Source organism: Saccopteryx bilineata, chromosome 2, assembly GCF_036850765.1.
Source record: "Saccopteryx bilineata isolate mSacBil1 chromosome 2, mSacBil1_pri_phased_curated, whole genome shotgun sequence".
In the NCBI taxonomy this organism is placed as follows: Eukaryota; Metazoa; Chordata; class Mammalia; order Chiroptera; family Emballonuridae; genus Saccopteryx; species Saccopteryx bilineata.
In genome coordinates this window covers 1,798,119-1,812,857 of record NC_089491.1, presented here as the reverse complement: position 1 = coordinate 1,812,857, position 14,739 = coordinate 1,798,119, and the positions used below count along the sequence as shown (strand labels likewise).

Genomic DNA, 14,739 nt, shown 5'->3' with positions numbered 1-14,739 from the left:
TCTATCTGTTAGCATCCCAGGGTCGTGCTGACTCTCAGGCCCTCAGGTATCTATCTGTTAGCATCCCAGGGTCGTGCTGACTCTCAGGCCCTCAGGTATCTGTTAGCATCCCAGGGTCGTGCTGACTCTCAGGCCCTCAGGTATCTATCTGTTAGCATCCCAGGGTAGTGCTGACTTCCAGGCCCTCAGGTGTCTGTTAGCATCCCAGGGTCGTGCTGACTCTCAGGCCCTCAGGTATCTATCTGTTAGCATCGCAGGGTCCTGCTGACTCTCAGGCCCTCAGGTGTCTGTTAGCATCCCAGGGTCGTGCTGACTCTCAGGCCCTCAGGTATCTATCTGTTAGCATCCCAGGGTGGTGCTGACTCTCAGGCCCTCAGGTTATCTGTTAGCATCCCAGGGTCGTGCTGACTCTCAGGCCCTCAGGTATCTGTTAGCATCCCAGGGTCGTGCTGACTCTCAGGCCCTCAGGTATCTATCTGTTAGCATCCCAGGGTCGTGCTGACTCTCAGGCCCTCAGGTATCTATCTGTTAGCATCCCAGGGTCGTGCTGACTCTCAGGCCCTCAGGTATCTATCTGTTAGCATCCCAGGGTCGTGCTGACTCTCAGGCCCTCAGGTATCTGTTAGCATCCCAGGGTCGTGCTGACTCTCAGGCCCTCAGGTATCTATCTGTTAGCATCCCAGGGTAGTGCTGACTTCCAGGCCCTCAGGTGTCTGTTAGCATCCCAGGGTCGTGCTGACTCTCAGGCCCTCAGGTATCTATCTGTTAGCATCCCAGGGTCCTGCTGACTCTCAGGCCCTCAGGTGTCTGTTAGCATCCCAGGGTGGTGCTAACTCTCAGGCCCTCAGGTTATCTGTTAGCATCCCAGGGTCGTGCTGACTCTCAGGCCCTCAGGTATCTGTTAGCATCCCAGGGTCGTGCTGACTCTCAGGCCCTCAGGTATCTATCTGTTAGCATCCCAGGGTCGTGCTGACTCTCAGGCCCTCAGGTATCTATCTGTTAGCATCCCAGGGTCGTGCTGACTTCCAGGCCCTCAGGTATCTATCTGTTAGCATCCCAGGGTCGTGCTGACTCTCAGGCCCTCAGGTATCTATCTGTTAGCATCCCAGGGTCGTGCTGACTCTCAGGCCCTCAGGTGTCTGTTAGCATCCCAGGGTGGTGCTGACTCTCAGGCCCTCAGGTTATCTGTTAGCATCCCAGGGTGGTGCTGACTCTCAGGCCCTCAGGTTATCTGTTAGCATCCCAGGGTCGTGCTGACTCTCAGGCCCTCAGGTATCTATCTGTTAGCATCCCAGGGTCGTGCTGACTCTCAGGCCCTCAGGTATCTATCTGTTAGCATCCCAGGGTCGTGCTGACTCTCAGGCCCTCAGGTATCTGTTAGCATCCCAGGGTCGTGCTGACTCTCAGGCCCTCAGGTATCTATCTGTTAGCATCCCAGGGTAGTGCTGACTTCCAGGCCCTCAGGTGTCTGTTAGCATCCCAGGGTCGTGCTGACTCTCAGGCCCTCAGGTATCTATCTGTTAGCATCCCAGGGTCCTGCTGACTCTCAGGCCCTCAGGTGTCTGTTAGCATCCCAGGGTGGTGCTAACTCTCAGGCCCTCAGGTTATCTGTTAGCATCCCAGGGTCGTGCTGACTCTCAGGCCCTCAGGTATCTGTTAGCATCCCAGGGTCGTGCTGACTCTCAGGCCCTCAGGTATCTATCTGTTAGCATCCCAGGGTCGTGCTGACTCTCAGGCCCTCAGGTATCTATCTGTTAGCATCCCAGGGTCGTGCTGACTCTCAGGCCCTCAGGTATCTGTTAGCATCCCAGGGTCGTGCTGACTCTCAGGCCCTCAGGTATCTATCTGTTAGCATCCCAGGGTAGTGCTGACTTCCAGGCCCTCAGGTGTCTGTTAGCATCCCAGGGTCGTGCTGACTCTCAGGCCCTCAGGTATCTATCTGTTAGCATCGCAGGGTCCTGCTGACTCTCAGGCCCTCAGGTGTCTGTTAGCATCCCAGGGTCGTGCTGACTCTCAGGCCCTCAGGTATCTATCTGTTAGCATCCCAGGGTGGTGCTGACTCTCAGGCCCTCAGGTTATCTGTTAGCATCCCAGGGTCGTGCTGACTCTCAGGCCCTCAGGTATCTGTTAGCATCCCAGGGTCGTGCTGACTCTCAGGCCCTCAGGTGTCTGTTAGCATCCCAGGGTGGTGCTGACTCTCAGGCCCTCAGGTTATCTGTTAGCATCCCAGGGTGGTGCTGACTCTCAGGCCCTCAGGTTATCTGTTAGCATCCCAGGGTCGTGCTGACTCTCAGGCCCTCAGGTATCTATCTGTTAGCATCCCAGGGTCGTGCTGACTCTCAGGCCCTCAGGTATCTATCTGTTAGCATCCCAGGGTCGTGCTGACTCTCAGGCCCTCAGGTATCTGTTAGCATCCCAGGGTCGTGCTGACTCTCAGGCCCTCAGGTATCTATCTGTTAGCATCCCAGGGTAGTGCTGACTTCCAGGCCCTCAGGTGTCTGTTAGCATCCCAGGGTCGTGCTGACTCTCAGGCCCTCAGGTATCTATCTGTTAGCATCCCAGGGTCCTGCTGACTCTCAGGCCCTCAGGTGTCTGTTAGCATCCCAGGGTGGTGCTAACTCTCAGGCCCTCAGGTTATCTGTTAGCATCCCAGGGTCGTGCTGACTCTCAGGCCCTCAGGTATCTGTTAGCATCCCAGGGTCGTGCTGACTCTCAGGCCCTCAGGTATCTATCTGTTAGCATCCCAGGGTCGTGCTGACTCTCAGGCCCTCAGGTATCTGTTAGCATCCCAGGGTCGTGCTGACTCTCAGGCCCTCAGGTATCTATCTGTTAGCATCCCAGGGTAGTGCTGACTTCCAGTCCCTCAGGTGTCTGTTAGCATCCCAGGGTCGTGCTGACTCTCAGGCCCTCAGGTATCTATCTGTTAGCATCGCAGGGTCCTGCTGACTCTCAGGCCCTCAGGTGTCTGTTAGCATCCCAGGGTCGTGCTGACTCTCAGGCCCTCAGGTATCTATCTGTTAGCATCCCAGGGTGGTGCTGACTCTCAGGCCCTCAGGTTATCTGTTAGCATCCCAGGGTCGTGCTGACTCTCAGGCCCTCAGGTATCTATCTGTTAGCATCCCAGGGTCGTGCTGACTCTCAGGCCCTCAGGTATCTATCTGTTAGCATCCCAGGGTCGTGCTGACTCTCAGGCCCTCAGGTATCTGTTAGCATCCCAGGGTCGTGCTGACTCTCAGGCCCTCAGGTATCTATCTGTTAGCATCCCAGGGTCGTGCTGACTCTCAGGCCCTCAGGTATCTATCTGTTAGCATCCCAGGGTCGTGCTGACTCTCAGGCCCTCAGGTATCTGTTAGCATCCCAGGGTCGTGCTGACTCTCAGGCCCTCAGGTATCTATCTGTTAGCATCCCAGGTTAGTGCTGACTTCCAGGCCCTCAGGTGTCTGTTAGCATCCCAGGGTCGTGCTGACTCTCAGGCCCTCAGGTATCTATCTGTTAGCATCGCAGGGTCCTGCTGACTCTCAGGCCCTCAGGTGTCTGTTAGCATCCCAGGGTGGTGCTGACTCTCAGGCCCTCAGGTTATCTGTTAGCATCCCAGGGTCGTGCTGACTCTCAGGCCCTCAGGTATCTGTTAGCATCCCAGGGTCGTGCTGACTCTCAGGCCCTCAGGTATCTATCTGTTAGCATCCCAGGGTCGTGCTGACTCTCAGGCCCTCAGGTATCTGTTAGCATCCCAGGGTCGTGCTGACTCTCAGGCCCTCAGGTATCTATCTGTTAGCATCCCAGGGTCGTGCTGACTCTCAGGGGCAAGTTCGGTTCCACTGGGCCTGGAGCCTTTCCCGCAGGTGTGGGGCCGCAAGTCTCTCCAGGGAGGGCCGGGCACTGTCCTCTGAGCGTGTTGTATTAACCCATGAAACCCTTGCTTGCAGAACCGGGTCGCTGGGATCGGTACCCCTATGGCTCCAGGTTCAGGGACCCCCGCCCCTACGACCGCAGGTACTGGTACGACCCGGAGTACGAGCCGTACAGGAAGGAAAGCTACGCTTACACGGACAGGTGGGTGAGGTAGGGAGGACCGGAGCCGTGCTTCGTACTGACCCGTGAGCTGTGCTTGTGTGGGTTCCGGGTGCGGGGCTGGCTTCACCGTCGCTATCAGGAAGGGGCAGGCGCACCGAGCGAGCCCGACCTCCCTGCGCTCCTCACTGGGGGCCTCAGAGTGCGTGCCTGGGGCTGCTCCGCCCTCAGCGTCCTGGTGTCCGTGAGAAGCCTGAGGCTGACCACAAGTTTGCAGCGTCCTGCTCTGACTCTTCAGATGGGCCGGAGCGTGGACTTGGGTTGCAGTGACGCCCCTCCAGGGGGCCGGACCAGTATCTGTGGAGTCGGGACTCGACACGGTGGGAGGGTGGTGGGCAGGGAGCTCCTGGTGGGGGCTTGGACGTGGGGCAGCCCCCAGTGCCCCTTCTTGCCTCTGCTCCCCTAGGCCTGAGAGGTACGACGACCCTTGGAGGTACGACCCCCGCTTCACAGGGAGTTTCGACGATGACCCCGAGCCCCACCGGGACCCGTACGGGGAGGACGCGGACCAGCGCAGCGTGCACAGCGAGCGCTCGGGGCACAGCCTGCGCAGCGCGCCCAGCGTGCACAGCCACCACAGCAGCTTCAGCGCCCACTCCCAGCAGGTGGGCGCCTGGCCCCCGGGCCTGTTCAGAACCCTCCTGCCCCCTGCTGTGTGCTGAGGGCACGCTCCCCGCCCTGCTGCCCTTCCCGGGAACTGACTTGACCTGCCGGCTTTGTGTTTCTAAGAGTCAGGCTTACAGAAGTCACAATGTGACTGTGGGTCCCTATGAGGCCCCGCCTCCACCTGGCTCCTTCCACGGGGACTATGCCTACGATGCCTACAGCAGTGCCCAGGGCTTCCCGGAGTACGGCTACCCTGTTGATGCCGGCTGGCCCACCGCGGAGCAAGGTGTGTGTGGTCAGGGCTCTGCATGTCCATGTCCACAGAGGCAGGGGCGCTAGGTCACGCCACAGGGTAGCTCCAGGAGCTGGGGGGGACACGGGCAGTGGGCTGCAGCTCTGATGGGAATTGAGGATGGTCTGGCCTGGTCTTCCCTGCGGAGTGAGGATGGTCGTGTCACAGCATGCCAGTCCTGGGTGACAGGGCTGGTCAGGGTGGGCTGCCAGCATCCCTCGGGCTGTGGTTGGGCTCACAGGCCAGAGAGCAGCCTTACCCGTCTGTCACGTGCACTCATGTGACTCCGTGTGCGGGTGCACCACCAGGGCCTTAGATGGTCCTCCTGCCCCCATGCCAGCCGCATGGGTAACCAGCTTGTGGAGGAAATTTCTGATTCCCCTGGAGAAACTGTCATACTTGTCACATGTGCCACATCCTCAGTCTCCTTTAAATGTGTGATCAAGTGCCAGTCTTGAAAACTGCAAAAATATACGTGAAGTTAAAAAATGTAATAGTGGACTTTCCTTCTAAAAGCAGTATTTCCAACAGAAACACTCCTTTTTTCACCCTGGCCAGGTAGCTCAGTTGGTTAGAGCATCATCCTGATATGCAAAGATTGTGGGTTTGATCCTCGGTCAGGGCACATACAGGAACAGATCGATATTTCTGTCTTGTTCTCTCTCTCCTTTCTTCTCTAAAATCATGTGTAAAATTAGGGGAAATCCTCCTTTTTGACTGGAGGTACCACACACTGTTATTGTTTGCCAGGTTACTCGGCTTAGAAGTTGAAAATGAGAGTTAAGACCCTGGCCAGTTGGCTCAGTGGTAGAGCGTTGCCCTGGTGTGTGGAAGTCGTGGATTTGATTCCCGGCCAGGGCACACAGGAGAAGCACCCATCTGCTTCTCCACCCCTTCCCGTCCCCCTTGTGTCTGTCTGTCTGTCTCTCTCTGTCTCTGTCTCTCTCTCTCTTCCCCTGCAGCAGCCTGTTGGTTTGAGTGAGTTGGCCTCGAGCACTGAGGATGGCTCCCTGGTCTCTGCCTCAGGCACTAAAAAGAAAAAAAAATGGCTCAGTTGCTGAGCAGCTGAGCAGCAGCCCTAGAGGGCCAGAGCATCCGGTGGGCCCCAGCCTGGTGCCTGCGGGAGTCTGTCTGCCTCACTAAAGTAAAAAGAGAGAAAACGAGAGCTTAGGCACGAAGGGTCCAGAGGGCACTGCTTCCTGTGGCACATGCTTTGGGGTGGGTTTTTTAAAGGAGTTTTTCTGATTTAGAGAAGAATAATTCTTTTTTTTTTTTTCTAAATGTTTATTTGGTTGATTTTAGTGAGAGAGAGAGAGAGAGAGACAGGAACATCAATCTATTCCTGTATGTGCCCTGACCGGGGATCGAACTGGCAGCCTCCACCCTTCAAGAGGATGCTCCAGCCAACTGAGCTAAGCGGCCAGAGCACTAATTCTCCTTTTTAACAATTGAAACGTTTTTCTTACACAAGCTGGAGTTCTACTTTTTTTTATTATTTTTATTTTTATTTATTTATCTTTTTATGTGCCTTGACCACGGGCCTTCAGCAGACTGAGGAACCCCTTGCTTGAGCTAGCGACGTTGGGCTCAAGCTGGCGACCTTGGGGTCTCAAACCTGGGTTTTCCGCATCCCAGTCCGACGCTTTATCCACTGCGCCACCGCCTGGTCAGGCATGGAGTTCTACTTTTTAATGGGATATTTAGCAATTATTAACTTCCAGTTGAAAGTCAGTTTATTGTAGGAAGTCTGGTCCCGGCCACGTGGGCACCTTGACATCTGAGCCGTCGATCTGGTCCCAAAGTGTCTGGGGCTGACAGCTGGCTATTTCTTGTTCACTTCCTTTGACTGCAGCTCCGTCAAGACCCACTTCCCCTGAGAAATTCTCGGTGCCTCACGTCTGCGCCAGGTTTGGTCCCGGGGGTCAGCTCATCAAAGTGATCCCCAATCTGCCTTCAGAAGGGCAGCCCGCCCTGGTGGAGGTGCATGGCATGGAGGTGAGGCCCAGCCCTGCCCGGCCCTGCCCTGCCCGGCCCTGCCCGGCCCTGCCCTGTGCTCCCACCCGTGTCTCTAGAAAACGGCATCGCATTTCTGTCTGCGCTTCCGTGATTGACAGCTGTTTTTGTTCTGTCTGGTCACGTCTTCCATCTTTGTGTTTCTGACTTGGAAGGGTGGACACTTGATGTCCATTGACCCGGGATCTTTGATAGTGGGTGGAGGTGCTTCAGGATCCTATGGCTGGGGGGTGGGAGGGGGACCTGGGGCCCCTGTGGGCAGGCGCTCCGCTCTGCAGCCCCCAGCCTGTCGTGTGGTGGGGCCTTGCTTCGGAGTGGAGAGCGGATCTCACTGCTAGAAACAGATTGTGAAAGTTACTCTTGCCGGCCAGTGGGCCCGTGCCCCGTGAAGGAGACTTTGCCTCCCTGGTGCGGACAGGCCGTCCTCGTGCCAGCAGGCACGGTGGGCAGCGCGGGCCTGCCCCTGAGCCGCCCTCCCTCTGCCCCTCGCCCCTTCCCCGCAGACCCTGCTGCAGCACGTGCCGGAGCAGGAGGAGATGCGTGCGTTTCCAGGGCCGCTTGGCAAGTACGTCTCGGCGGCCATGGCTGCGGGAGGCCTCCCGCCGCACTTGCTGCCGTTCACCGAGCGTTCTTCTTCTTTCAGGGACGACACCCATAAAGTGGATGTTATCAATTTTGCACAGAACAAAGCCACAAAATGTTTGCAGAATGAAAACTTAATTGACAAAGAGTCTGCAAATCTTCTTTGGAACTTTATCGTTCTTTTGTGCAGACAGAACGGGGTACGTGTCTTTTCGCCTGTAAACACCTCCTGTTGGCCTTGAGTCTCAGGACTCTGGGTCCCGTCCCCCCCGGGACTGGGCAGGGTTTCTGTGAGGGCTGAGCACGGGGACCTGCAGTGACTCGGGGTGTCGGAGACAAGCAGGGTGCACAGTCGGGGCAAGGAGGGTTCAGGCCCGCTGTGTCAGCCTGTCGGTTCGTCTGGCCTGTGTGTCCTGCTTCTGGCCGTGTGGGGGCGGCCGTTTGTGCCGTGGTGGCCTTGTGTGCTCACCTGCGGAGACCTGTTGGGGACCTCACTTGGGCAGGACCCGTGGGCAGTCCTGTCCATAGTGAAGACCCTCGCTTTTCTCTGATCCTGCCGCCCTGCAGACTGTGGTGGGCACAGACATTGCGGAGCTGTTGTTGCAAGACCACAAAACAGCGTGGCTTCCGGGGAAGTCGCCCAACGAGGCCAACCTGATCGACTTTACAAACGAGGCCTTGGAGCAAGTGGAGGAGGAGGAGTCGGGGGAGGCCCAGCTCTCCTTCCTCACAGACAGTCAGGCCACCCCTGCCAGCCCTCTGGAGAAGGAGACGGAGAGGTTCCGGGAGCTGCTGCTCTACGGCCGTAAGAAGGTCAGTCCCCGAGTCTGCAGGTGCTGTGGCCGTGTCCTGGTGTCCACTGCATGTGGCTTAAGTGCCAGGAAGCAGGGGTGGGAGGGCAGAGGCCCGCCCTCGGGAGCTCTGGGCCTTGACGGGGGGTGAGGTTTCATGAGGAATTGTGTGGCCCGTGTCATCTCTGAAAGTGTCACAGTGGTTTCCTCTTAAGTGTTGCCAGTGTCGAAGACTTGCAGGTTCAGTTTTCAGTCGTGTACGAAGTGACCACACTTCCCGAGCTCAGGCTGTGCCTGCCTGGGCACCGCATCTCAGGTGAACACGAGCTCAAGACGGAAAGGAAACCGCTGTCACAGTGGTCAGCACAGGGTCTGAAGTGCGGTGGGGACTGTGGTGGGGCTGGTTCCCAGCAGGAATGGGTCAGGCACAGCGTCTGCAGAGGCCTGCAGGTCAGGGTGGGATCTGGAGCCACCCCAGGTGCTGGCGCTGTGGAAGTTCACTCTGGCTGTGTGGAGTGCAGCGGCGGGCCCAGGCGGAAGGCGCCCTGCGTGCTGTGGGCACGTGCCCGGCACATGCCCGGCCCAGCAGAGGGTCTGACAGGCCCCGGCTCCTCAGTCCTCAGTGTCAACGTTGAACTCGGGTCAGTCAGAGGGTTTCTAGGTCATGCCTACGTTATTTGGCTAAAGGGAGGTTTTCTCCACGTTGAGAAGATGTCATTCTGAACCTGGGCAGTGTGGCCCTTCTCAGTGGGCCCTGAGGGAAGGACCGTTTGAGGGTGTGGCACTGCCTCCCTGTCATCCTGTTTCTGATTAGCCTGCTTGTTCATCACGCTGCTGACAGTCTGTAAAAGCAGTGCAGCAGCCTGACCGGTGGTGGCACAGTGGAGAGAGGGCCAGCCTGGGATGCTGAGGTCCAGGTTTGAGACCCCAGTGTCATCGGCTTGAGCGTGGGCTCACCCAGCCTGAGCAAGGGGTGACTGGCTCAGCTGGAGCCTCTGGTCAAAGCCCGTATGAGAAGCCATCAATGAACAACTAAAGTGCTGCAACTGCAAGTTGATGTTTCTTATCTGTCTCCCTTCCTGTTAGTCTGTCTGTCTCTCTCCTCCTCTTGCTAAAAACAAGCAAAGCAGTGTGCCTGCAGCACGGCCTGTGACCACAGGAACTTTGGGCTGGGAAAGTAATGGCTGTGAACCTGTCTTTGATTTCTGAGCTGTGCACAGCTGTGTTTTGGGGGCTGTTGGGGGCCTGTGTGTCTCACCACAGTCAAATCCTTCCTCCCTTCCGGCGGTGCAGGCGACTTGCGCCGATTCCAGTCACGTGCGTCACTGCCGGCTCGGCTCAGCACCACCACGTTGTTTTGCAGGATGCTCTGGAGTCTGCGATGAAGAACGGCTTGTGGGGCCACGCCCTGCTACTTGCAAGTAAGATGGACAGCCGGACACACGCCCGAGTCATGACCAGGTAGAGTCTCGTGGGCGAACGGCTGGCCCAACGGCGGTGCCTCGGCAACTCTAAGGCACACAGGGGTCTAGCTGTCGTGGCAGGAAGCTGGGGACCCGCCCCGCTGCCCCACCCTGTTCCCTGTCAGATCTCAGTGAGCCCCTCGGTCCTCGTGCTTCACAGCGACGTCACACTGGGCTGTGAGCGCGGCCGAGGCTGAGCGTCCGGGCCGTCACAGAGAGGCTGAGATGAGGCCAGGCCGTGTCTCGTGTCTGGTTTTTAAGCCGAGTTAGGTCTTCCTCTCGCGTCCCCAGGTTCGCCAACAGCCTTCCGATCAACGACCCCCTGCAGACCGTCTACCAGCTGATGTCCGGGCGGATGCCTGCAGCGTCCACGGTCAGTGGGGGCCTCGCCTCAGCATTCCCGTGGCCCTTGGTCCGCACTGGCTCCCGGGGAAGGTTCACTCCTGCTTCCGTGATGCTCCCTGAGCCCAGCCCCCCGAGCTGAAGTGGCACTCCCTTCCCAGGGTAAGGGTTTGTCCCGCATGGCTTTCTTGTGACTAGTGCTGCGGAGACGAGAAGTGGGGAGACTGGCGGCCACACCTGGCTATGGTTTTGTCCAACTTGAACAACAACATGGACGTGGAATCCAGGACGATGGCCACAATGGGAGACACTCTAGGTGGGTCAGGGGCAGACACAGAGGGCCTTGTGCGGGGGGCGTGGGAGACTTGCCCGGGAGACACTCTAGGTGGGTCAGGGGCCGACACAGAGGGCCTTGTGCGGGGGGCGTGGGAGACTTGCCCGGGAGACACTCTAGGTGGGTCAGGGGCAGACACAGAGGGCCTTGTGCGGGGGGCGTGGGAGACTTGCCCGGGAGACACTCTAGGTGGGTCAGGGGCAGACACAGAGGGCCTTGTGCGGGGGGCGTGGGAGACTTGCCCGGGTCAGGGGCCGACACAGAGGGCCTTGTGCGGGGGGCATGGGAGACCTGCCCGTGCCAGCTGTGGTCGGGGCGGTGAGGGCCACAGACTTCCATTCCTCTGGCCTCCCCACCACGCTCCATTCACACTGGTTCCTGGGAGAACCCCTACTGAGATGTGGCCACCATGTCTCTGCAGCCTCGAAAGGCCTCTTGGACGCCGCCCACTTTTGCTACCTCATGGCCCAGGTTGGATTCGGGGTTTACACAAAGAAAACCACAAAGCTGGTCTTAATTGGATCGAACCACAGGTTAGGAGTTGCATAATTGTGTGTTTTCCTTTGGAGGGAAATGCCCCCCCTCCCAGGTACCCAGAAATGGAACCAGGAGGGTGGCCTCACGTCTTTATCACGTGATGCGGCATGCTCCTGGGTGACGCGCTCAGAGGTGAAAATAACTCATCTCCCCAATAGTTTGCCGTTTTTAAAGTTTGCAACCAACGAAGCCATCCAGAGGACAGAGGCCTACGAGTACGCGCAGTCGCTGGGGGCGCAGTCTGACCACCTGCCCAACTTCCAGGTGGGCTTGCCCTGCGCTCGGCCGACGCGTCCGGCTCGTGCGGGCTTTGGGGTCCCTGTGCAAACACGGTGAAGGGTCAGGGAGACACTTGATCCAGGGTGTTTGAGAACAAGCTGTACTGACTTGAGGACTTCACTTGTATCTTGGGTTTTAACACTTTAAATGTTAGAAATATTGACTATTTTGTTCATGTCGACTACTTTTAGTGTGATGGGGACTGTTTTCTGGCCCAGGAGTGAGTGTGGATGAATGTGTGAGTGTGTGTGTGTAAACACTTGCACCATCCAGAGCTAATAAGACGGTGGCTCTGGGGGGAGGGGTCCCATGTGCTTGCCGAGTTGCGGCCTCTGTACTGGGCGCCCTGGCCCCTCCCTGAGGCTGTTGAAGAGAAGTGAGTTTCCCAGCAGCCCGGTAGTTTCCCTGACCTGGAGCACCTCAGGGAGCGGGACTAGTCCCGTGTGGGGTCCCGTGTGGGGCGTGGGTGGTACCATGGCACAGGACCCCCCCCACCCGACAGTTCTCAGCTGGGAGGGACGGCAGGGTGGGGTCAGGAAGCCGGGCAGGAGCCACGGACGGCCAAGCTCTGTCCGTTTCAGGTGTTCAAGTTCATCTACTCCTGCCGCCTGGCGGACATGGGGCTGGCCACGCAGGCCTTCCACTACTGCGAGGCGATCGCCAGGAGCGTCCTGCTGCAGCCGCGCCGGCACTCCCCCGTGCTCATCAGCCAGCTGGTGCAGGTGCGGCCCCCTGAGCCCGCCTGGCTCGGGGCTGGGGGCGAGCGGGCAGGGCCCCTGGGCGTGGGCTGAGCAGGGCCGGGGCTGGCGGGTGCTCGGCCCAACCTCGGGAACTGCTCGGACCCTGAGACGTTCTGGGTCGGCTGTTGGGTGTCTTGCACGTCAGCATGGGGGCCCCTCAGTCGCCTCACCCCGGGACAGAAGCTGAGCCGCCAGCTGCAGGGTGAGAACTGTCTCCAGAGTCTGTCTTGAGGCAGTTTGTCCAGCAGTTAGCATCAGCCTCCGGAGTCTGGCAGCTGGGGGTCTGGCAGCTGGGTCTGGGTCTGGGTCGTGGCTGCCCACTGCAGGCCTTGTTTGCTGCTCTGGGAAGGAGCGATAGCATGACTGATCTCAGAACTGTGGGGGCCGTAAACCGCTGGGTGGACAGCATTTACCCAGCACCAAAGTGGTCACGGCATTATGTCTCCCCAGCCCCGGGAGCGTTGTGTTTGTAAATGTGCTCACGGGGCACCTAAGCCATTTTGCATCGTGGGGATTGTGTGTGTGCAGGTTTTTAGACAGTTTCAGCAGTTAGTAACACAGGCCAAACTCATTTCATTTGGGCCCGCCCACTGTCCCCCCCACGGTGTGGTCAGAGTGTGTGCATGGGAGGTCAGTCCAGCACTGGGTCCATCAAGGCCAGTCTGCCTGGCAAGTTCTGCTCAGAGGATACAGGTCCTGCTGACCCCATGTGGGTGACCCCCGAGGCCCCCCGAGGTCAGCTCTAGCGGGCGGAGCCTCCCGGGCTCACTGTCTGCTGGCCCTGCAGCACCGAGTGTGCAGCTCGTCCCAGCACACCTGAGAAAGGGGAGCCGCTGCGTGACCCTGTCCAGTGCAGCCCTGGGGGCACGTTGGTGCCTGGGGACCGCAGGTTCTCACCCGAGAAAGGGGTGCCGCTGCGTGACCCTGCCCAGTGCAGCCCTGGGGGCACGTTGGTGCCTGGGGACCGCAGGTGTGGAAACAGGGTGGTGACCACGGCCTTTGTTTCTTCTGTCTCCAGGTCGCGTCCCAGCTGCGACTCTTCGACCCTCAGCTGAAGGAGAGGCCAGAGGAGGAGTCCTTTGTGGAGCCCGCCTGGCTGGCACAGCTGCAGCGTGTGGACAAGCAGCTCAAGGTGCACTGGCTTGTGTGTGAGCGTGGGCCTGGTGCCGGTGTGTGTGTGTGAGGCGTGGGCCTGGTGCCGGTGTGTGTGTGTGAGCGTGGGCCTGGTGCCGGTGTGTGTGTGTGTGAGCGTGGGCCTGGTGCTGGTGTGTGTGTGTGTGAGCGTGGGCCTGGTGCCGGTGTGTGTGTGTGAGCGTGGGCCTGGTGCCGGTGTGTGTGTGTGAGCGTGGGCCTGGTGCCGGTGTGTGTGTGTGTGTGAGCGTGGGCCTGGTGCTGGTGTGTGTGTGTGAGCGTGGGCCTGGTGCCGGTGTGTGTGTGTGAGCGTGGGCCTGGTGCCGGTGTGTGTGTGTGAGCGTGGGCCTGGTGCCGGTGTGTGTGTGTGTGTGAGCGTGGGCCTGGTGCTGGTGTGTGTGTGTGTGAGCGTGGGCCTGGTGCCGGTGTGTGTGTGTGTGAGCGTGGGCCTGGTGCCGGTGTGTGTGTGTGAGCGTGGGCCTGGTGCCGGTGTGTGTGTGTGAGCGTGGGCCTGGTGCCGGTGTGTGTGTGTGTGAGCGTGGGCCTGGTGCCGGTGTGTGTGTGTGAGCGTGGGCCTGGTGCCGGTGTGTGTGTGTGTGAGCGTGGGCCTGGTGCCGGTGTGTGTGTGTGTGAGCGTGGGCCTGGTGCCGGTGTGTGTGTGTGAGCGTGGGCCTGGTGCCGGTGTGTGTGTGTGAGCGTGGGCCTGGTGCTGGTGTGTGTGTGTGAGCGTGGGCCTGGTGCCGGTGTGTGTGTGTGTGAGCGTGGGCCTGGTGCCGGTGTGTGTGTGTGAGCGTGGGCCTGGTGCTGGTGTGTGTGTGTGAGCGTGGGCCTGGTGCCGGTGTGTGTGTGTGTGAGCGTGGGCCTGGTGCTGGTGTGTGTGTGTGAGCGTGGGCTGGCCTGTTTTGGAGGCGCGTGTGCTTGTCAAGGGCCTTGCCCTGGAGAGGGGAGGCTCCTGAGGCCCAGGGAGCGGGCAGTGGGGTGAGGACTGTATGGCTCCCAAGGCTCAGGCGGGCGGCAGCCTGACGTGTCTCTCCCTCAGGAGGGCGCTGTGGTGTGGAGTCAGGATGCAGCCTTCCCCCAGCAGTGCCCCAGCTCGCCGAGTTCCGAGCTGGGCCAGTGTGACGGCCCGGGACTCACGCAGCCTGTGGACCTGGGCACTGAGAACCCACTGCTGGCCCTGCCCTTGCCCAGTGCCGAGTGCTCCGGCCAGGGCGTGTGGCTGCTGCCCTCAGGTGAGCCTGTGCGCAGGGACGGGCCCACACACCGGTCGGGATGGTGTCTTGCACACGTGGAGAGCCAAAGGGGCACTTTGTAGCCGCTCTTTCTCCTCCCCGTGTGCCGACTCCACCAGCGGGTCCGTGGCTTTGAGCAGCCTGGAGTGGGTGGGTGACCAGCTTGAGCCCAGAGGCGGAGGGAGGGTTCGTGCTGGGCCAGCCTAGGGTTAGAGCCATGCCCGGAGTTGCTGCTGACGATGTTCTCTCCTCAGCCGTGAGCAGGGTGTGTGCACTTTACTCCAAGTCAGTGGTGGCCCGGTGGCCCGTCTCTGAGAAACGCGGCT

General features: G+C 59.5%; 1 protein-coding gene across 5 annotated transcripts in view; it reads left to right on the top strand.

Annotated features, from left to right (window-relative positions):
- SEC16A (SEC16 homolog A, endoplasmic reticulum export factor) overlaps positions 1-14,739 on the top strand; it is a 42,397-nt gene that overhangs the window by 15,805 nt on the left and 11,853 nt on the right. For all 5 annotated transcript variants that reach the window (XM_066255725.1, XM_066255724.1, XM_066255723.1 and 2 more), the window contains 15 exons: positions 3,927-4,053; positions 4,478-4,676; positions 4,801-4,963; positions 6,822-6,964; positions 7,486-7,547; positions 7,626-7,764; positions 8,132-8,377; positions 9,719-9,816; positions 10,110-10,191; positions 10,359-10,476; positions 10,916-11,027; positions 11,190-11,295; positions 11,892-12,032; positions 13,069-13,182; positions 14,221-14,413. In XM_066255725.1, coding sequence (XP_066111822.1) covers positions 3,927-4,053; positions 4,478-4,676; positions 4,801-4,963; positions 6,822-6,964; positions 7,486-7,547; positions 7,626-7,764; positions 8,132-8,377; positions 9,719-9,816; positions 10,110-10,191; positions 10,359-10,476; positions 10,916-11,027; positions 11,190-11,295; positions 11,892-12,032; positions 13,069-13,182; positions 14,221-14,413 — 2,043 coding nt within the window. The remainder of the gene's footprint in view (positions 1-3,926; positions 4,054-4,477; positions 4,677-4,800; positions 4,964-6,821; positions 6,965-7,485; positions 7,548-7,625; positions 7,765-8,131; positions 8,378-9,718; positions 9,817-10,109; positions 10,192-10,358; positions 10,477-10,915; positions 11,028-11,189; positions 11,296-11,891; positions 12,033-13,068; positions 13,183-14,220; positions 14,414-14,739) is intronic.